This window comes from Lolium rigidum, chromosome 6 (assembly GCF_022539505.1).
Source record: "Lolium rigidum isolate FL_2022 chromosome 6, APGP_CSIRO_Lrig_0.1, whole genome shotgun sequence".
NCBI classification, from domain to species: Eukaryota; Viridiplantae; Streptophyta; class Magnoliopsida; order Poales; family Poaceae; genus Lolium; species Lolium rigidum.
The window spans coordinates 169,534,350-169,556,118 of NC_061513.1; the positions used below are offsets into that span (position 1 = coordinate 169,534,350).

Sequence of the window (21,769 nt, forward strand, 5' to 3'; positions counted from 1 at the left end):
CCGCGCATCATTCTCACTGACAGCCCACCGAGGCTACGCGACCGACGCTGCGCCCGCGCCCATCCCAGCGCAACACCGCCGCGTCGCCGCCATCTGGGTCCCACAGGCACGGCGCACTGTGAGGCCGGTCCACGGAAGGCGGCCGCGCTGGCTTCACGAGGGGGCGAGCGAGAGAGCCCTAGCCGACCACGTCACCGTCCACGTCAGCCGCCCCACCCGTATTTATAACAGACGCAGCCGACCCCGCCCCTGAGCCCATCACCCTCTCCCTTCCTCCCGTCCCCTTTCCCTTCCCCTACCTTAGCGTCTCCTCGCCGCTACCACAACCTCAATCCTCGCCGCCGCCGGCGGCGAATCGGCCCCAGGGATCTCCGCCGGCAACGGACGACGTTCGCTGGTACCTCCTGACCGGCCCGCACGGTAAAGCTTCCTCCCTCTCGCTCACGCCCACCGTCGCCGCCCGATCTGCTCCCCGCCGCCGTTGACCGCCGCCGATTCGGCCGGCCCTCGTGGCCGGACCCGCCGGCCATATCTCCCCGCGCCTTCTGCGGAACGAATTGGTCGACGTGTTCGGTTTCAGACCGGATCCGTCGACGGTACTACTGGTTTCCTTTTCCTGTCAGGATTTTTTTGTTTTTTGAACGGTGCTCGGGCAGCAGGATTGTTCCACTAGTTTTTCGCTGTCAGACCCAGCTGTAGTCCTCCAAATCGCTGCGGGCGCTCTCTTGTTGCTTCTAATTTTCTCAGGAAACTCAACTAACTAGCACAACACGATCCTAAAAACAAGTCCCCACTATTAGGACTAATAACTAGTACCCTCTAATAAAGTCTGTTTTGTTTCGTCTAACGGGGAAGGATTTCATTTCCAGATGGGTAAACTTTGCGTTTGTTTCAGATCAGGGCTACTTCTCCTCTAGGATTTGGAGTGAATTCCATGTTTGGGAACATTTGGAAACGTGTTCATGTTCAAATTTCAAAACCTACCGTCTAATAATAATCCCTCCCTGTTGTATGCTATCCGTGTAGCCCGCTGGATGCTGTTGCTCTGGATCTGATTAAACTCTTGCTTCTGACTGCTATTCTATTTCAGAATTTCAAGTTTGGGTTCACAATCTTCTCAAGTTAATTTCGGTGGTACTGCTTCCCTTTGGACTACACAGAATTCTCAACAGCAACTTGCATCCAACCACTGACTTGAGGTAACTATGCCAAAGGACAAGAGCGCTCGCTCAGCACCCCGTGCGTCGCCATACAAGCTGCGGAGCGGTTCTCGCCGCACAGAGGAGTCTGCCACTGTCGCCGCCGCTGCCGCAGCTGCTGCAGCGAAGCAGGCCGCGGAATGGGAGGAGGTTCGCTGCCCTGTGTGCATGGATCACCCTCACAACGCAGTCATGCTCGTCTGCTCCTCACACGAGAAGGGATGCCGCCCTTTCGTGTGCGACACCAGCTACCGGCACTCCAACTGCCTCGACCAGTACCGCAAGGCCTCCAAGGAGTCCTCCAAGGATTCGGGGGCGCCGGAGTGCGCCGAGTGCCAGCAGCCCGTCAAGCTGGCGTGCCCGCTCTGCCGTGGGCCCGTCAGCCACTGGACCAAGGACTACGATGCGCGCAAGTTCATGAACTCCAAGGCTCGAGCGTGCACCATGGAGGCGTGCGAGTTCAAGGGCGCGTACAGCCAGCTCAGGAAGCATGCCAGGGAGGACCATCCTGCTATACGGCCGACCGAGGTGGACCCTGATCGGCAGCGGGACTGGCGCAGGATGGAGCAGCAGCGCGACATGGGGGACTTGCTCAGCATGGTGCGTTCAGGGTTCAGTGGCAGAGAATTCGGGGTCTTCGATGGTGAAGAGGGTGGCAGTGAGAGAACATCCTTTCGTGGGGCGTCCTTCACAATGGTCTTCGTCATGCGAGCCCCTGGTTATGCAGACGCGGAAATCCCAGCCACTCAAGGACCCAGAACTTTTTTCGTGGTTACTTCAAGAGGGGGCACTAGCGGCAGTGTTGATGCTGAGGTCACTGCTACTGACAACGAGGAAGCTGGCGACATGGCAATGTCCGCGGAGGCACCTGCCGGTTCCCAGGAAGATGCTGGAGAAGACGATGGCGACCCTACGCAATGATGCCAGCTCAAGGGCAGTCCCATGGCTTTCTACTGGGACTTGAAAGCCTGGCCAGCAAGCCATTGTGGACACTTTGCCTCCGGGGAGTCGAGGGGAGCATGTCGGGAAGAAGCATACGTGCCAGCGTAGTCAGGACATTCTGCCTACAACGCACAAGCAAAGAAGTAATCAGAGGGGCGGCAATTTGCAACGAGGTGGAGTTGACTAAAGCTAGTGTCTGCTGGAAACTGTCGATTGAACATAAACAAACATCAAAGGTGGCGTCTGTATTATTGAATCATGTACCCCCTGGTTGGTAGTCCGGTGAATTGCCTCTCCGCTGCCTTGTAACTCTATTATCTCGATGAACAGATTGTTTATGCTGAATTTGATTTCGCTGTGCTGTATCTCTGTCCGTGCTGTTTTAATAACGATTCCGCTAGGTGTTGTATCATTCACTGGTATATCCTTTTATTGTTGGGTTAGTCTTTTACTTGAATTTTCAAGGTAGCATACTCCATCATCAGTTGACGGATAGGTCATCGCCGGACAGCCGACACAATAGTCATTGACGGAAAGACTATGCTGCAGTTGACCCCCGCCGGCTCGCACATGTCCACCGGAGCCTGGAGGGAAGCAGGTCTATGTTCCGGCGAGTACGATAATCTCCTGCATGTGTTTTTGCGCGGTGAATATCCCTGCAACGGCAAGCGTATGCGGCCTGGCCCGGCCCAGACGCGAGACAAACAGCAAAGCAACGACGGTGCTCATGCGTATGGCGAACATGGACAAGCAGGGGAGAGGAAAAAACTATTGTAGTCGGCCGTTACGTAGAGTCTCGATAATTTTCGTTGAATGAATGGACTCTACAAGGCAGCTTGAACTCGCTCAGACTCTCCTGTAACAAATCGTATATAGGACTAGTAATCTTCGTTCGCCAGAGACTCCTCCTCGTCGTGCATCAGATGCGAACGGATCTTCCCGTCTGCTCCCTCTTGACCCTAGCTCTGAATCGCCGCCATGGCCGCCAGGCAGCCGTGCACCTGCGAGAAGAGCGAGTGCCTCCAGCGGTAAGCAACTCACGAATCCCGTCTTCTTACCGTGGACCTTGCATAAGATAGCTAATTTCGTGCGTGCATTCAGGTACTGCCGTTGCTTCGACCAAAAGCACTACTGCACCAAGGACTGCTCCTGCTGCAAGTGCCACAACACCGAGGAGAACAAGGATGAGGTGGACGAGCACGCCGAAGGCATCTCGAGCAAGAGGCCGGACGCATTCAAGCCCAAGATCGTCGCCGCTGCCGGCGGCGATGCGTCTGGATCGCAGCCGCAGCAGCAGGAGGTGATGGTGCACGTCAAGGGATGCAAATGCAACAAGGCTGAATGCAGGAAGCTCTACTGCGAGTGCTTCAAGGTATACGCATCTATATGCTGCTGCTGCCCTATCCTATCCTTGGTTTCTTACCATTATTACTTGTGTAAATACCGATCGATCTCAAGCTCGATTTTGCGGCTGTCGCGATTTGCAGAACGACGTCAGGTGCACCGCCAAATGCCAGTGCGTAGGGTGCACCAACAGGTTCAGTGTCAACGGCGGTAGGTGCATCGCGTCTATTCTTTTGTTTGTCTTCTTTCTCATCTAGAACCTCAGCCGTGTTCTTGCTGAAGCAGATTACGACAGTCCTGCTTTAACATCCGACGGTTCCGACGCAACATTAACCAGTTCGGATGGAGCGTCGTCAGCCGTCGATGGCATGCTTAATGTGCCGGCAGGCCAAGCAGGCCTGGTTAACGGTTTATCGCTGGTCCCTGTCCCTAGCGACTGGAGTGACTGGTGTGCTGATTTTGTTCCCCAGACTCGAGCCATGGGGTAAGTTCCATATTATTTCTTCAGACATTGTTGTCCAATGTGATGTAGTCCTATGCAATGCCAACAAAAGTTATATTTCAATGTTCACTAACTAAATTACAGTTTACGGTATGAAAGATGTGTGTCAGCATTCTAATCATGTGCCCCCCTTTGCGCAGTGGCGGCGGCCTGGAGGTCATGTTCCAGCATTCGAAAGACAAAGATAAGTTTCAGCACATTGTTGGTCCCCAAAGACATCAGGGGTTTGAGCAGGACGGTGGATCGCTGAGTAATGACGCAAACTCCGTGCTACGTCAGGATCCATCAAGTTCTAACGGTTGCCGTCTCAACCACGATGATAACCAGATAAACAAGTTTGGTGGTTCAGGTGCAACATTTGCCGGTTTGGATGAAGCTTTCTCAACCTTCGGCGACATGCTTAATGTGCCGGCTGACGAAGCAGGCATGGTTGACTGTTTTTCTTCGATCCCCGTCGCTGGAGATTACAGTGGCAGCTATGACGATCTTGTTCCCTGGAGTCGAGCCATGGGGTAAGTTTGAACATCGTTGTCAAATGTGATGTAGCCTGTGCAATACCTTCTAGAGTTAAACTTCAATCTGAGAGTTCCAAAGTAGTACTATGTTTGGTTGGCGACCAGATTTGCCTCTACCAAGGCTTACCGAATTCGGGCATTAGTAATGTATATGATCCATCTTTTGGCCTCCTATGGTGGCTAACTAAATGACAGTTTACAGTATGGAAGTTGTGTTTACATTCTAATCATGTGTCCTTTTGTGCAGTGGCGGCAGCCTGGAGGCCATGTTCCAGCATTTAAAAGACGGGTATACCTTTCAGCGCGATGCTGATCCGCAAAGACATCAGGGGTTTGCGCAGGACAATGGATCGCCGAGTAATGACCCAAACTCCGTGCTATGGCAGGATCCATCAAACTCTGACGCTTGCCGTCTCAACCATGATGACCAGATAAGTAAGTTCGGTGGTTTTTGATCGACTTGAGACTGTAGACCTCTCTGCAGATGTTGTCTTTGATCCACTCAAGTATAGTGATACTGATACACCTCATCTAGTTAGGAGATTTTCTCAGTGTAGGACTTAATCATACTTTCAGAACGTGATATATTGGTATATGGTTACTATTTTCTGAATCTTTTCTCTAGCAATTTATGAAATATCGCATCGTGTGTTTTGAGGTATTACTAGAATCTGCCAACAAGAAAAGGGATCTGATGATATGACATGAAATAGAAAAGTGTAGACTAGCCTGATATAGAGCACAAACATAATAGAACTCCAAAGGGACTAATGATTAATAGAACTCAATATCATCATTAGTTACTAGTGTAGTCAACCAAAGCAATACAATACTACATTACAGGCGTCCTCTTTTGTAGTAACAAGGTATTACAACTCTTACTAGTAAACTACAACTGTAACATGAAATCCAGAAGTGTGGAATTGAAGCACATAGTGTTACAAGCTATCATCAACTTATGGCAGTCGTCAACTCAAAACGATTTTCTCTAGTTAACCTATCATCAACCTTCTCTATATTGTCAATACTTGTGTCTCATATGTCACCACCAACGCCATGGAACCATGTGTGTATCTTGGAACTTAGCCACGAGATCGATCGAGTCCAAGCCTTGCTCTGAGCCACGTGGCCACATCGTCCATTTCTTCAGGGATAGTATAATGTCCCAGTCTACATAAATGAGATGACGTCAGTACTAAAATTCAGAAGAAAAATATGATAGAAAGTGATCATGTTGTAAATCATTTATGTAGATCTGTAGTACCCGTTGTAGGTTTTGAGATTCAGATATAAGAATCCTGAGGTTTGCAGAAACTCAGCCGACCTCTCACCATTCTTATATGTGACAACCTCATCCGCTGCAAGAACACAAGGACAGAGACCTTTTTTAAGTACTTTGGAAATTCACACAAAAAAGGTCAGGATATTTACGACATCAACATAAAAACAAACAGCAATGCCAACCTAGTCCATGGGTTAGCAGGATTGGCAAGGCAGCAGCTCTCCTGAGAGCAGTTTGTGAGCTCTCCATTCTGGTCCTCAGGGTCCTAAACAACAATACATAAAGAACATCACATATTAGCTACAAGTATATCAATAACATCACCATATTTTCTTCCAAGATATCAAATAATCAGACCTTGAGCAGGGAAGCCAGCCGCTCAACCCAATGACGGCGCTAAGGGTAATCGGGTATGCGGCGCCATTCGTGAACCTTCCATGAGCATAGCATGCGGCAGAGTGGAGGGCAGTGGCCGCACCCATGCTGAAACCGCCTATCCCAAGCCTCACTGGACATTACAAATTTTCATTTTCAATAGCATTAGTAATTTACATTTGCACTCAAAGATTATCAACCAAAAAAAATTATAATCAGTTTCCAGTGAGCATATTCAGAAATATGTAAGTACCATCAGATGGCTCGGAGGACAGCAGGTTTGCTACGTGCGCAGCTGAAGCATCCAGCCCTTCGATGTCATCACGGCCATCCACCGAAGTGTCCTCCACATCGAACCCTGTTTCGTTTTAGTAAACAATAATTGATTATTTTGTCCCATTAAACAGCCCAGAAAAAACATAGGAAAGGCAAAGCTGCATCAGGCTCTGCAGCCAAGCCATATGTAAGTTCAGAGAAACCCACATGCGGTGCAGGGGAATCCACCGAAAGCCGCGACAGGCCGTGTTGGCGCAGTAGGGCAAATCCATTTGATCTGCATAGGGATAGATGAGATGATTAAGCATCATTAACTAATATGGAAATAATTCAGCTTCAGAGTTGGAAAGAATGCTCGTTCTTAATCCGATAGAACTAGCAGTTGATGCTTGTGCCTAATTAGTCAAGTGATTCAGATAAGCTTCATTGACTAGTCTGAAGATAACAAGAAGCTATACTACATATATAGTATGGTGCTCAGAGGAATAGGAAATTAGGAATAGGATGGTAGATGGCTGCATGATTTGTTCAACTTACATTCGGCAGTGGGAGATTATCCAGGAGCTGGGACCAGCTGCATAAGACAAAAACATGGGGGGAAAACATATTAGGTCAGTGTGTCTCCTGAAATTAAAGAATTAATCATAAATATCTCAGCTAGTGTCAGCAACTTGTGCAGATATTTTAGCTGTATCTCCTCTTGTAAATCCATTAAAGCATAGCTTGTAACATGACATAAGCATAAATATTCGACTCGAGAGACGCGTGTTTATCAGAAAAGCAGGCATTGGGGAATAAGAGAGGAGAGTGGAGAGTGAGGAAAGAATATGTGTGTAGTAGCTAGTTGGCATATGATAAAACCGGATCGACCAAGATCACTGGGGCTACACCGGCATAATGTGTCTCGGCCGAAACATGCAGTTGAGTCACTACCGATCTGGAAAAGCAAACAAGTGGGAGAAACGGAACATTTGGAGCTGACACACTTGACAGTTGACACATGCGTGTATAATGTACTCGAGAAATAAAGATAAAAGATGGATAGAAAAAAAGAAAAGAAAAAGGCAAGTTCATGCCAAACATATTCGTTGCAAGACCAAGAAACCCCTATGTGTATTAAAGAAAACTGAAGTTCTCCATGCGTTCTCTCCTCGGTGGCAGACACAAGGTACCTCAGGTGAGCTAGCAGATAATATTAAACCAGTCAGTCATGTTATCTCTAGCTTGACATTCGATCGTCGAGCGAAGTAGTTAACTTTTCTGTGCAGTAGTACAGTTATATTCCCACCAATTGCTGTTTTTAGATGTAGTTACTTAGCGAAAGAAAGACAGACACGCGCGTAAGGAGATAGATGGATCATAATATCAATCTGAGGTTTGGAGTAAAAGCAGTACTAGGAATATATGCATGGACCGAAATAGAGAGCTCTTATCACTCGTTTCTGGCAAAGGGAGGTGTAGGAGAATAAAGCGCGCGATGGGTCGACATGGTCCGACGTCTCGAGGAGACAGCCAGGCCTAGCTTCCTTCCTTCAGGCCATGGGTCGCATTCAGACAAGAACTGCTGGGGGTTCGATCTGTTGTGAAGTGTATAAAGTAGATTGCCTAGCCCTTTCCATCAGTTCGGACTTTTGGTTCAAGTGGCTAGTGCATGAAGCTTAACACGATCTAGCTTTTCGTGCTCATGTCTCTATCTAGGCCGGAGGGGTGCTAGTAGTTGGTTTGCAGTTTAGAGAGCACTTGGTCACTCCAGTTTCTACCATTCATCTTTCATGGTTAGCATATCCAAATTGAAACAAAAGCAATCTTGGTAAGCATGCGGTGGATGTATAGGATATGGCTAATTACCTGGCGCCATTGTCGCCGAGGCCATGGAGCCACACAATGGTGGCCAGGTGCCTGCCCCTGGGCCTCACCACGTACGTCCTGCCATACTCCCGCCTCACGCCGCGCGAGCCTGCAGACAGACCGACCATTAGCAAAGGCAATGAGATCGGCCGCCGGCGACGGCGAGTCACCTTGGAAGAAGCGGGACAGAGAAGCTCAGGGGCACGGCCATACTTACCGGAGGAGCTCATGGTGCCGGGGCGGCAAACAGCACGTACGGGCGGTGCTCGATGAGGTAGCTTAGCTCGAAGGTGGTGGTAATGGTGGTAGAGGTCGCTGGCTGGCTAGCTTGATGCTTGTGGAAGTACGAAGTGCAGAGGCCCGATTGACATGTATTTATAGGGGCGAGCGGAGGCCCGATGGAGTGGGAATATGTGTATGAACGGCAGCAGTCAGTCCAGTAACTAACCCGCGTGTCTCTCTCCGTGTGTGCGTTGGCGGCTCTGCGTGCGCCGTGCGTCGCTCGCTGCGATCTAGCTGTACTCCTGTGCGTCAAGGGAATCCGGCGATGGGAGGAAAAAGGCGATCGATCGAGGTGCTGGCTAAGGTCACGCGGGGAGGAGCATGGGATGGGACTTGGGAGGGAGACAAACTTTGGGGCTTTCGCTATTAGTTTGTGCAGGGGTGCAAGCGAATCAGAGTTCGAGAGAGTTAGGCCACGTCTGACTCAGTTCATCCTAAATTTCGAGAGAGCTCAAGCTGAGTCGAGATGTAAAAATCGGTTCATACTCAGCTTGTAATGATCTTGGTATCCATAAAGCGACATATTATTTACGCAATTACGTAAGCCTGAGTCGGGTGATGTGTCACACGGTTCAGCTCCGACCTGTGTGTCGATCGACCCGATCGCGAATGAGTGTACAAACAAACACCGGTACCTAATTAATAAAGCTCGTGATTTCCATAAAAAAAGCAATATTGCTGGCATATAGAAGGAAGAAAATTCTCTTCCACAAAAGATACGAGCAATATATTAGGGCATGTACAATGGCAGGGAATGCACGTCTTCTCTTAGCAGTCCATGTCATCTAAAGAAGATGATAAATATAATCGGTACAATGCATTATCTCTTATTGTCATCCCTTGCAATAAATAATAATTAATTATTTTTAGTAGGAAATTATGTGACTAGGAAAGACAAGCCGTACAATGCGGAAAAATAGTCTTCTCTTATTTCATAAGAAATCATCCCTTAGCTAAGAGAAGACAATATTCTCTCTCTTCATTCTCTCTCCTCCAACTAAGCAAAAATCTAACATTGTAAGCGTAAGGGAAGGCTGACATCATCCCACTGTGTTCTTAGCCTACGAGATTTTCTTAATCAAATTATATCCACAATGTAATGAACAAATCCCGTACATAGCATATAAGGTAATAAATTATCCTGTTTATTTTTAATTAGATAACATGATTATTATACAGAGTATATATTTTTCGGGGAGTCGAGCTGTATTGGCTCAAGATCAGCTTGATTTCTGATCGAGTTATATAAGACGCTTATACTTGGCTTATTTCTTTTTCGAGACGATTTCGAGTCGAGTGTCTTCTCATGAGTCTCAAGATTTTCTTGCAGCCTTATGTCGCAGCCATGCGAAAAATGGCATTTCGACAGCTGAGGATACCCACTGGGTAATTTGACCAGAATTAAGGAGAAGACTGTGAATTTGCTACCTCTAATACTTACTAGTGCATGTTGTGTTTTTCTTTTACCATCAAGAAAAGAGGCCGGGTTAAATTTGTCTCAAAGCCTATACAACAAATGGTTTGTCTTTATCGCGGTTGAAGAAATCAAATCTTTACGTAAACAGCAAACAGTCTGGCCAAAAGTGTTGGTTTCATGACAAAACGAGGATACGATTCAATATCTGTCCATTGACTGTCTATTTGCTTGTTAGACATGTTCAGGAGTTAGTTCTTAGTTGTGGCCAGTGCACTATGTTGATCTATATTCTAAGTCGAAATGGAATAGTTTTTAATAAAAGGAAAATCTCCAATCCGTGTTTTTTACCAGCTAGATCAAATACCTCTGCAAAAAATTAGCTAGAAACATCGGATCCATAACCAGATATTTTTTTTGTAGATTGTCACTTAAATAGTTCATGTCACCGCCATGACATTTCGACAGCACTTTAATATCTAGGATTATACCGCCGGGTAAAGATGCCACGCTTTAGTACTCACAATTTAAATGGCACACACACATCACAAATTCAACACACAACTTTAAGTTCTCTTATATTTACAAATAAATTAGTTTAATATGGTCTTATGACATAGTAGTTTCAATAAAAGGTCAAAATGCGCCAAAAGAAAATTACAAGCAGTTCTGGCAAGATGTTACATCAATAAAATGTTCCAATAAATGAAACTCTGAATCTTAGAACTATGCAATAAATGTCGAAATTTGATAACACACCCACACTATGTTCCCCATTTTGAAAAAAATATTCCAAAAAATAGTGTGGGTGTGTTATCAAATTTCGACATTATCATACTCCTTCCCATTACCATGAAAACATTGACTATATCGCCAAAACTAGAGGCGCCGACCGGTGTTGAAGCTTGATCACTGTCCCTCTTAAGTCACAAGCAGGTACATGAGAAATTAATTGATACATGGAAGCTAATTAGGCTTATTAGGCTTATCGTTAGGACATACGAATTAGGTTTAGTGTTAGGACATAAGTAAAGGCTGGGTTTGGCCTGCAGGTTCAGCTCCAGCTTCAGCAATTTTGGACTATAGGCAACTAAGCATTTTATAGCACCTCAAATGCAGCAGGGTTAAACCTAACTATGGTATACAGGTATTTGGTCTTCACCGTAACTGCACATAACAAATAGGCATAGTGATAATCAAGCTCCAAATTATGTATTCTAACTATTCTTAGGATGGGCCCTATCTCTGGCCCTGCTCACAGGAGAATATATTCATCCTTGGCAGTGGAGGGAGAATCCAGGTATAAAAATATTACTTAGGACCCCTTTTAACCAATTCATACCCATTTTTTGTCATCAGCATTATCATGATAAGGTGTTATAATGCCCACTAATTCTGCATCACAGATCCAAAAGATTGTATATATATAAGTATATATAACCTTAGTCGAAATGGTGAGGAATAGGCATAACTGTGTTTTCTTTTCTTTCTTCGGAGAAAAAAAAAAGACAATGATGTCTCGCTGTCTCCATGCTGAAGGAAGGTTCATCTAGGAAAAACCCCATATTTAGTAGGGAAAGGCAAAACTTGTGGCACCTATTCTTGCAAGAGGTTTGTCACTTTTTTGCATTACTATAACACTGCCATCAAAAGTATCGATAGATTTAATTGCACAAAGACACGGAGCTATGGGTATTTTCACCTGTGTCAGTTCAAAATAAAAATGAAACTCCGGAAGTAAATTTTACTTTATAAATTCCAAATTAACTCAAGTTTTAGGTTTGTCCTAAGTCAAACACTTGGGAAAGTTTGACTGGACTTATAGTAAAATATGCTAATTTCGCAGATCAATTTACATACTATGAAAATATAATTTAGTATGAACCTAGTGAAATTAAATGGGCGCTGCAGATGTTGATATGTTTCAATAAACTTAAAGTAATTCGACCCAGGACGACTTTAATTGATTTGGAACAGAGGGGGTAATATTTTCAGCATACCAAGGCTCCACAGAGAAATACCCCTCATCCAAACCAGCACTAAGGCGACACCGAAGTGCTGGTTGGCTGTCTACGATGGTGGTTTTAACCCTAGACCACGGAGAATAAAACCTCAAGTTTCATGCCATGTGTCTCGTTAAAAGAGGATTGTTCTTTCAGTGGAATAGACTTTCCTGTTGATAGCGAAGCACTAGTGACTTCACCAATCTTGAAGCTCCGTGCCCCCAGGAGAAACAGATCCACACCGAACTGTAACTAGCAGTAAATATCAGGATTTACAGGAGATTTCAGACGTGTTTTGACACTGAACTTGAAGTGGCACTGAAAAAAAATTCTGCATAATCAGTAATTTAAGGCACGGTTAGGTACTCTTTTAGATAAAAATCATTAGAGCTTAAGGCATAGTTTGATAATGAATTGGAACTCTGCAAATAAAGTACTGCCTCTGTCCATAAAAGGATGTCTCAAGTTTGTCCAAATTTAGATGTATCTAGACACTCTTTTGTGTATAGATACATCCGAATTTAGACAAATTTCCAACATCCTTCTATGGACGGGGGGAGTAGAATCTAAGGCACAGTCCACTCAAACTCTGAAAAATGGAGTATTTTCACTAGAATTTCAGGTAGGATTCGGCATGGAACTGAAACTGTAGAGATCAAAATGACAAGGAATGAGAATAAAAAGGTCCTCCTGAACAAAACCCTATATTTAGTACGAAAAGGCAAAGCACGAAGCAGCTTTCTTGCAGGAGGCTTTTTTTGTACTATTGTACTACCTCTGGTCTGTTTTAATTGACGCAGTTAGAGGTGCTACATACTCACGATCCTTCACAAATCCACATCAATTTAATCAGACCGGAGGGAGTAGTTCTTAGATCAAAACCAGTGGTAAATGTAAATACACAATGGCCGTGAATTATTGATGTTTTCATATATAGGTTAAGGTGCAGTTCAACCCAGAACTGAAACCCAAGAGGTCTGGATATGACAAGTGTTACCGTTTCATTGCTAGGCAGATACAGTGCAAAATTCTGCAGACTGCAGCAAGGAAGATTCTCTGAGGTGTAGACAGTGACACAGGTAGATATCAAACCAACTTGGTACAATTGAAGGTCCAGTTGCATCAAAAATACATGGAGAGCATTGTTGATGAAGGCATCGATACTACAGTACAGCAAAGAGAACTGCTCAACGCAAGCATGTAGTACAGGTCAGTGATAACTGACAGTAACAGGTACCTGAAAAAATTGTGTATTGAGAAGAAGTACAGGGATCCACCTATAAGAATTTCCGCGCACTTCTTCTGCTTTACCTCCATGGTAATTACATATCCATTATAAATCCCGTCACGTTTACATCACCGATAGGCCCAATATTCCTCAGCAGCATCCTTTTTTCCCCTTTGAGGTCAGCTTTCATAACAAACTCTGCTATTCTTGGATCCTGCTAGCAAGAAAGTGATTCCACTTTTACAATGGTGCAGAGTAGCTTTTAGAGTACTGAACAGTGGTAGGCTTTGATCCCCTCTCGACGATCCAAATTTAAAAGGGATTAAACAAAGTCGTAAGTCAAATCTAAAATAACCCCATAGGGCTTGTGATAGCAGAATAATGCAGAGGATTTTCACCTAATCTTTCTTTTATGTGAGTGCACTACATACATAGGGAATCATATGCACTTAGCTCTGCAGTTTTCTATCCATGGTTAACCTTATGGGGGGACAGCTCAGGCTAAATTATGTTGGCTAAATGTGTTTTTTGTCCCTACCTTGCTTGAGAGAATAGAGACTGTATAGGGGCTTAATTATGTGGCCTAAATGTAATTTTTGTCCCTACCTTGCTTGAGAGAATAGAGGCTGCGTAGGGGCTATGAAGTATTATTTTACATATAAGGTTATGAACTACCTAATTTTTACTATTTGCTGGAGGTTATAGGCCATGGAAGTATCATGTCATAGGGCTTTGGAGCCTGCATATTCCCGATTTAGAATATATTTCTTCTAATTTCATATTCTCATCCTATGAAAACGTGAAGAATCGAAAAAATTATTAAAAGAATATATTCTGAAAAGTGGGCTGCACGAGTGAAATATCAACAGTTGTCTTTACCGAAAAGTTTACACATTTTGTCAGCTACTAGGAACAGCAAAAGGAGTTTTCACAAATATTGTATTAATTGAATTGAACATCTATATGCATTTCAAACTTAGTTCACTTTTTTCTCAAATAACCTAGTTGGCGTGGATACAGTATGTTAGGTGTCTTACCAAACATTATTATTTCACATACTACATATTTGACAAGATTTAGTACCATGCAAGTTTGAAGTAGAGTTTTGCTGATTCCAAAGTAGACAGGAGGATGTGAAGATTTCATCTCTAAGGCTGTCTGGTACCCAAAGATTAGTAGTTAACATGACATATTTCAACAAGATTCCGAAACATATCAGCTTGAAGTAAACCTAGGCTGATGCCAAGGTTAAGAAGATTTCATCTCTGAGCTGTTTGGAACCCCTGATTTTTTAAAAAATTTGAAAACAGTGATGCCTAGCTTTTTTATGGATCTGAACTTTCTTTTCTCCCAAGCCGCAAATGCCGTTAGGTACGGTCCCCTGATTCATCATCTCCCACTGAATAAAACAGGTAAGGAATAACGAATTACTGTATCGATTGAGTCCACATCAAGTCCTAATTAACAGAAGTCAGCGACCAAAATGCAAGAAAGGATGATGCAAAAATAAAGGGAGATATTTGAGGCCACCATTGTGGCAAGAAAGAATAATGCCATCTAACGACTCCAAATCCTCCTGCCGGTTGCAATTGCCATGATCTCAACTGAAAAATATTGAGTAACACGTTCCGTACTGTCTTTCACTACTTAATTTTTTGTTTTTATTTATTTGGTATACAATTCGTACTTCTGAATCAGTGTTTACACTCTGAGGCTTTTGAAAGCGCTTGTGGGAAGGAAAAAGGTATTAAAAGCAAATTTTAGTGCAGAACTTATCCTCTGATGAACCTCGAATAATATGGAACAAAAGTAGTCATTTGAAAAATGTTCTTGCATATGGGATCGAAGCTACAAATATAATACTACTACTTTTAACTTTAAAGCAAGCTTTCACATGAGTACACATAACGAAGTTTGAAAAAAAAAATCCAATTTTATTCTATCCTTGATACGTGCAGGCCTGCAGCCAGTCTATGTTCTCCTTTGCTGCCACATTCTGCCAGCATTCCATGAGTTTGAACTGCGGAAAGCTGCCATTACAAGTTTCATTTCCTCTTGCAGGTAATCCTTTGTTGCAGTGCACCGGATTAGCAAAAAGGACCAGACAGAATATCATGACATGTATGAAATAGTATATAGCTGTGCTTTTCTTCACTGGGAAGGAACTATGCATGGGTGCACTAATATATTCGAAAGCAAGGGGAAAGGGAATTTTATCTCGTTTACTACTTAAGTTTCTCGTATGGCTTCTGTGCCTAAAAAGAAAAAAGCTTCCGACACGAAATGCTAAAATTTCATACCTAGTAGGCAATGTGAAGCAGCGGCGGGAACTATAGCAGCCAGCCGCCAACATCCTCCGATTAAGATATGTGGCACGAGATGCCGTGAGAACTTCTCTTGTCTCCAGGCGCCATTCTTTCTGCGTCATTTTGCTGCTCATCTGAATCACCAGCGTAATCGCTCGAAGCTTACGGAATAGGGGAATCCAAGCATAATAATCCTCTTCCTTTCCCCTTTCGCTTTTCTTCTGAAAAAAGTGCAGACAACAGCATGGTGCAAGTAAATGTCAATGCAGATACAGGTATTGTCAGCCACAAAATTCCAGGTGCATACAACGGCTAGAAACCGAGGGCGTACCGGTATCGCGACCGTGACAACCTCGCACTCAGCAGCTGGAAATCCAACGTGTGTCACGATTCGATGATGAAAGCCCTGCACCCAGCAGCTGAAATTACTTGGAGACCCTGACAAGCGCGCGTCCGTCCGTCCATCCCATCCATCGGCTGGAAAGAGGAAAAGGCCGAGCTATCTCAGGGAGGAATAACATCGAACAGCTAGACGGCACTGTTTGTGAAACGGACGAACTACGTACTAGCGGGAGTCCATGTTCTCATTCGATTTTCATTTCAGAGTTTGACGCTGAGAGGCCACCTACCTAGGCGGGGAATCCGAGCTGGCGCGTGTCGCCGTCGTCTTGGCCGTGGCCGCGGCGGGCGATCGGATCCGCTGCCACCTACGGTGCGTAGCGTAGGGAGGCAGGCAGAACATTTGCTCTACGGCGCGCGTTCGTCTAGAGCATAGTTTTCCTTTAACGGGTAGCGGCCGCGCTCCAAATTCAGCGGCGCCGTCACGCTCAGGCATCGGTTCTCGCCGTCTCCGGGATTTCACCGTGGCGCGGCGCCATCGTCATTTGTGGTAAACTCGACGCGTGTCGGCGCTTGGTAGCAGCTGCGATCTTGCTTACTCCCTTGTCCATAAATAACAAATAACTCTACATCTAACTTTTTGCTAAGTTAAATTTAGAAAAAACTTGACCAATTTTATAAAAAAAGTAGTATGCTAGTATAACATATAATGATATGAAATTAGCATATAAGGTATCGCAAAAAAAAAAACATATAAGGAACTACATTTCAAAACAGATCTAGTCAGTATCTACGTTTTTCTATAAAAAAAATTTGTTAAAAGTTAACAAATTTAAGTCGAGACAACGCTAGAAGTGTGAGGAGGCCAGGAGAGAGGTGATCAGGGGAGGTGACGATCCCAAATCTTTTTTCCTTGCAGCCGTCGCCGCTGGCAGGTTCCATCTCCATTGGCCTTGGGGCCTAGGAGGTGTAGCGGATCAAGGTTGAAGTTAAATAGTTTTTTAGTGTCTTTTAGGGATGGTGAGGCGACACTACATCATAAAATCATAATAAGGTTCTTTCCGTCCTATTATCGTTGTGTTGGTGCGTCTATCACCGGCGAAACGCGCGTGGAATCATGTGCCCGACATATCTCTTGGGATCCGATCGGTTTTCGTGTTCATTGTTGTGGTTTTAGGTCAGTCTCTTCTCTCAATCAACGGTTGTCATTATTATTGATGGTTGATACTACTAGTCCTTTGAGGTCTTGGCACGGCAATTTCTCGTCTGGCTACTATAGCAAGTTTTATTAGAACTAGCTTTGTCTGGCTTCGGTAGTAGAGGGGCAAGGACGGCAACGCTACTTTGGCTCATACTAGTCGTCTACTAATTTGTATTTTTTTTATTACTTATATGTTGTTATTTGTACTTTTGTTGATGATTATTAATAGAATAGTAGATTTTAAAAAAAATAGACAAAGGTAGAAGTATACTTGTTTTTGGACGGAGTACTCTATAGTTGCACCTTGCACGTACTTGATGAGTTGATGATGTACAATGTACTTGCTGGTGGTACGAAATTGTACGAAATTATGGACAAGACTACTCTTTGCTATCTTCTTCTTTTGGGATGGCTGAACCTGAGGAGGAGCGGTGCCCAATTTAGCAGGCAAAGTCGTGTGAAAAGATATTTGCAGGAATGGCCAAAAGGTGATGGGAAAAAAGAACGAAGCAAAGATAAGCGACTATTCCAATCTCTTCGTTGGCAGAAACACGAAGCCCCGAACTTGCCAACAAACAGACGACTGTCCGGCGCGACATATAACTGAAGCGGAACAGACAGCACGGGACTTTTTGCCTGAGTTCACAACTCGTGTGAAACGCTTTGCTTGCATCTTATTCTTATCCAAGGGCTTTCTGTCTCTCGTGTCTGTACATTTATGCAGCTTATCATCTACGAAGACTAGCAAGGATATGGACTATTCGTTAACCAGAAACATTGCATCAACTAACCTTCCCAATGGACAAGACTGTACTGACATTGAAATGTTAAGGGAATGGTATTCGATCTCAAGCCAAGACTCTTCAACTAAACGAGCTAAGCAAGATGATAGCAATACCAGGGTAGAGAATGTTAGATGTGCTCGTTAGCTTCATGAAAGTGACCACAACAACAACATCGCAATTATGTGTGAAGATGACCGGATGTGTTTCAGCAACAAGGCAATGCACAAGAAGCTGTTAATTTAACAGAATAGTTTGCAAACTGCCTGTCACACTAGACAGCACAACATAAATTCTTGCATGATTGAATAGGTGAGGTCCATCACACCCGATGGCCACTATGCAGCAAAAGCAAAAATCTCTGCAGTCATCTTTTATTCGATGATGCTCCATAAGACACGCACTGGTCAAATCGGAAGAAAGTTTTGTTTCGACAAAAAACCTAAGGCGAAAACTACCACCTGCTTGATGGCCAAATGTATATTCATAAACAAGGATGCCGTGGAGCAGTCTGGTGCTAGAAAGCGTAAACGATATCATATGCCTCATCAAATTCTTATTTTCAGAACCACAAGGCATCCTTAGTGGTGATGACCTTCATCATCAGTGTCATGCCCATCTGGGTTTCCACCATCACCAATGACCTTAAGCTGCATAAAGCAAGCAGCAAAACATCCCTTAATGAACAGCTTAACACTGATAAAACCAGACACAGCTTGGCAGCACATGCTATGATAAACTAAATTGACATGTCAAATTACCGTGAAGTATTGTGAGCAAACTGGGCATTCATGTGGCTCATCTTTTTTCAACCAGAACCATACGACATCATGCTCATCCTCTGCATATGAAACAACCACAATAAGTGTTATACAATTCTTGCCACATCTAGCATTTCCAAACTGGCTTACCTCCTTCATCACCCGGGCAGCCTACTATTCTCTTGTCGTAGTATGACTCAATGACAGCTGGTGCCTCCTGCAGGTACAGAATGAAAGGAAAGTGATGAACAATACGGCACAGAGTATTTACAGCCTGGAACAAAAGTTAACAAGAAACAATGGTTCAATTTCATAGGTTCTGAACTTCTGATCAAACAATATTTTACTATCATTTAGAATGAAGCACGCATCTGAATACTAGAACCACCAAATACGTAATGCAATGGAAACTGTAACCTAAAATTGTGGAACAGCACACACAGGCAAACAAAAGGAATATATAGAACTTATCTGTTCCTGACTTTTTATAGGCAAAGTGAAACAGAAAGGGGCAAGGCAGACAACATCAAAGTAAAAGAATAATGGTTAAGTGAACAAACAAAATTCGCACGTAAAGTAAAAGGAATCTGCAGCAGCAGGTCACATAGCATGACGCCATCCCTCACATCTAGCATGAGTAGTAAATTCATCAAAGGTGTCTGAATATGCAAATAAGTTTCGCTGAACTCTGAAGTGCGGGAAAATAGATATGCATAGGAGGCTCAAACTCAAAAGTCTAATATCTCGCAGGTCCCACATGACAATCTGAATCTCCAAATATATTCGATGTTGAAATGCAGTACCGTAGTTCAAAGATACACAGTTCACTCGGTCCGTGATTAACAAATCATCAACTTAGATGAATTAATTTCGATGTGGTGCAGATATCTGTACATGAACCTAAGATGGGTTCGCAAATCGGTGTGATAGGATTTGAATATGGTACACATAATAGCGACAGAAGATTCTAAATTTCTAACTACGTAGTACAATAAAATAAAATAAAGGGACAGAAAAATGCAGCCATAATAGTTGGCCCGGCCCAAATATTGCCTCACAGTATCATCTGGCTCTGTTGGGTCCCATGGCTTTCCTTGGTTAGCATCAACACCACCAAAGTCTCGGCGCATTTTCCCATCTGCCCTTCCACCATGCCCTTTTCTTTGCTGCTGCTTCTCATGATATTGTCATCATCGCCTTGAGAAGAGGAGAGTCCTTTTCCATGACTTAGGAGAAGAGAAGAGTTAGGGAGAGAAGGCCACCACCACCTGTGGCTCTGCTTGCAGGACAGCTTTTGTGACACAGTATTATGGATTCTTACTTCTTTCTTTATGCTTAACCCTGGCTGGTTGAGCCTCCTGTAGGTGACTTGGGGTGGACAAGTTATTACTGTTCTGAATTATGTTGCTGTGTAGCGTGCAGCTACAATGTGTCATGTTCCCTGAAACTAAATGTGTGTATTGTTTGTGCTTGACTGTGAACAAGCAACACAATTTTCTGGTCAGGCCATATATAGCTCTGTACGTGGGACACCAACTCAGACTTACTGGGTCATGTTCACGTGTTAACAACTAACTTACCAAGTTACCAAAGCACACTACCCCACTTAATCAACATTCTTAGCCACCCTCCAATATATGATGTGGTTTCTCGACAGGGTTCTTGTTAACTATGTTTTACCCCACTTAATCAACAAAAAAAATTTAAGACCTGTTACATTTTTCAAATACTCAGTAGTACATAAGTAGAATACCACAGCTCTTAGAACAGAAATTATGCATCAATGGGCTTGTAGTAAGAACCTTAATAAACTTAAAAGAACATACTATGAGAGGTATATAATCTTCTGCTTGAAAAAAGAAGGCAAGACTTCATACTAAAGGTGATTTTCCAATCATGACCATGACAAACTGTACAAGATGGGAGAAATTAACTCTTACATATGACCGTATGAGGCAGGAATAGAAGTATTTACATTGCACTTGCACTGCTTAATACTGTAAACAAATAAAGTTTTTATCCCAGTATATCCATATGCCCCCGGAAAATGCGTAAGATGCTGAGACAGTAAATGCAGTAATGCGAGAAGTTTAAGCAATTTCAGGTTTACAACAATTACATACTTATAAAACGAATCCAGGGGCAAATCATAATCATTTGATAGAATAAGATAAACGACCTCTGATGATATTGTCACAAAAACACCCGGGCTATTAGATAGAACAAAAGTTTCTACATTAATTGTAAAATGGATGATCAAAAATTGATGAACTGTGCGCATAGACAATATCTGAAGTGGACCAGGGCACCAGACAACATTAGTGCGAAGATAAATGCAACTCATTTCATACAGTAAATTACTCCGACGAACCTAAACAGAATATTAAGAAGAGTAGCAGAGAACACCTCACCTTGGTACCGAAGGGGCCACAGGGAGCATCCATGTCAAAGCGCTTCTTCCCCTGCGAAAGGACGAGCAGATCGAGAAATCAGAACCCATTCGCAAGGGCCAAACCGAACGAGGCCGAAATCACCAAACCGCAAGGCACAATCCGTCTCACCTGGAGCTCCCCCTCGAGCTCCTCGCGCTCATGGCCCGTGGCGATGGGCACGATGTCCTCCACAGTCAGCGGCTTGTCCCCTGCAGGAGGAACACGCCGATCCACCGGCCGATCAGCGACGGGAAGCGGCGGGAGAGCGAGATCTGGCGAGGGAGGAGAGGGCCTTACCGGAGGAGAGGGGAGTGGTGCGGCGGAAGGCGGCGGCCGCCGCGGAGAAGGGGGCGGCCCGGGCGGTGATGGGGGTGGGGGCCGCGCCGGCTCCGGCTGCGGCGCGGCGGAGGGCCGGGGCTAGGGTTTGGAGTCGGCGCCACATGGTGCGTGCGTGTGGTCTCAGGTCGCGGCGGCGGCGGCTGGGGAAGGGGAAATGGGGTGGAGATGGGCAGGCTCGATTTGATCTGACCGAAGAGGGGAGAGGGGAACGGCGGGGGAGGGAGGTCAAGGACGAGAGGCCTGTGGGGGTGTGGTGCGTTGAGGTTCGCGCTGCGTGATGGAGGGACGGGATTGAGTTGAAGGCTTTGAGCGAACTGGGCTCTGAAAGTGACAAGTGTCGGAGTTGGCAGTGGCGCCGCTTCTGATGTGTATACCACCGCCTACCTCGGACAGAGGGCG

General features: G+C 44.7%; 3 protein-coding genes across 3 annotated transcripts; 1 reads left to right on the top strand and 2 right to left on the bottom strand.

Annotated features, from left to right (window-relative positions):
* The first annotated feature begins 267 nt into the window (after positions 1-267).
* Positions 268-2,486, top strand: LOC124666011. The gene is made up of 2 exons (XM_047203360.1): positions 268-420; positions 1,091-2,486. The coding sequence occupies exon 2, from the start codon at positions 1,206-1,208 to the stop codon at positions 2,118-2,120; it is 915 nt and encodes a 304-aa protein (XP_047059316.1). The 5' UTR covers positions 268-420; positions 1,091-1,205; the 3' UTR covers positions 2,121-2,486.
* Positions 2,487-5,436: 2,950 nt separating this feature from the next.
* LOC124663539 (acyl-protein thioesterase 1-like) lies at positions 5,437-8,513 on the bottom strand. Its single transcript, XM_047201229.1, has 8 exons — positions 8,284-8,513; positions 6,973-7,009; positions 6,643-6,712; positions 6,413-6,517; positions 6,142-6,292; positions 5,967-6,049; positions 5,767-5,860; positions 5,437-5,672 (listed from the first exon to the last, which is right to left on the bottom strand). Exons 1-8 carry the CDS (start codon positions 8,511-8,513, stop codon positions 5,585-5,587), a joined length of 858 nt encoding a protein of 285 aa, XP_047057185.1. The 3' UTR covers positions 5,437-5,584.
* Positions 8,514-18,092: 9,579 nt separating this feature from the next.
* Positions 18,093-21,488, bottom strand: LOC124666056 (putative cytochrome c oxidase subunit 5b-like). Its single transcript, XM_047203404.1, has 6 exons — positions 21,329-21,488; positions 21,161-21,240; positions 21,011-21,061; positions 18,750-18,816; positions 18,600-18,679; positions 18,093-18,488 (listed from the first exon to the last, which is right to left on the bottom strand). Exons 1-6 carry the CDS (start codon positions 21,471-21,473, stop codon positions 18,420-18,422), a joined length of 492 nt encoding a protein of 163 aa, XP_047059360.1. The 5' UTR covers positions 21,474-21,488; the 3' UTR covers positions 18,093-18,419.
* Between the last annotated feature and the right edge of the window lie 281 nt (positions 21,489-21,769).

Excerpts from the sequence above, each read along its gene's own strand:
- LOC124666011 (XM_047203360.1), top strand. The coding sequence starts at position 1,206 with ATGCCAAAGGACAAGAGCGCTCGCTCAGCACCCCGTGCGTCGCCATAC.
- LOC124663539 (XM_047201229.1), bottom strand. The coding sequence starts at position 8,513 with ATGAGCTCCTCCGGTAAGTATGGCCGTGCCCCTGAGCTTCTCTGTCCC. Across the intron at positions 7,010-8,283 it reads CTCGGCGACAATGGCGCCAG|CTGGTCCCAGCTCCTGGATA; the intron begins GTAATTAGCCAT and ends TGTCTTATGCAG. Across the intron at positions 6,293-6,412 it reads GTCCTCCGAGCCATCTGATG|TGAGGCTTGGGATAGGCGGT; the intron begins GTACTTACATAT and ends TGTAATGTCCAG.
- LOC124666056 (XM_047203404.1), bottom strand. The coding sequence starts at position 21,473 with ATGTGGCGCCGACTCCAAACCCTAGCCCCGGCCCTCCGCCGCGCCGCA. Across the intron at positions 18,817-21,010 it reads GTGGCCCCTTCGGTACCAAG|GAGGCACCAGCTGTCATTGA; the intron begins GTGAGGTGTTCT and ends CTGTACCTGCAG. Across the intron at positions 18,680-18,749 it reads CTGCCCGGGTGATGAAGGAG|AGGATGAGCATGATGTCGTA; the intron begins GTAAGCCAGTTT and ends TTTCATATGCAG.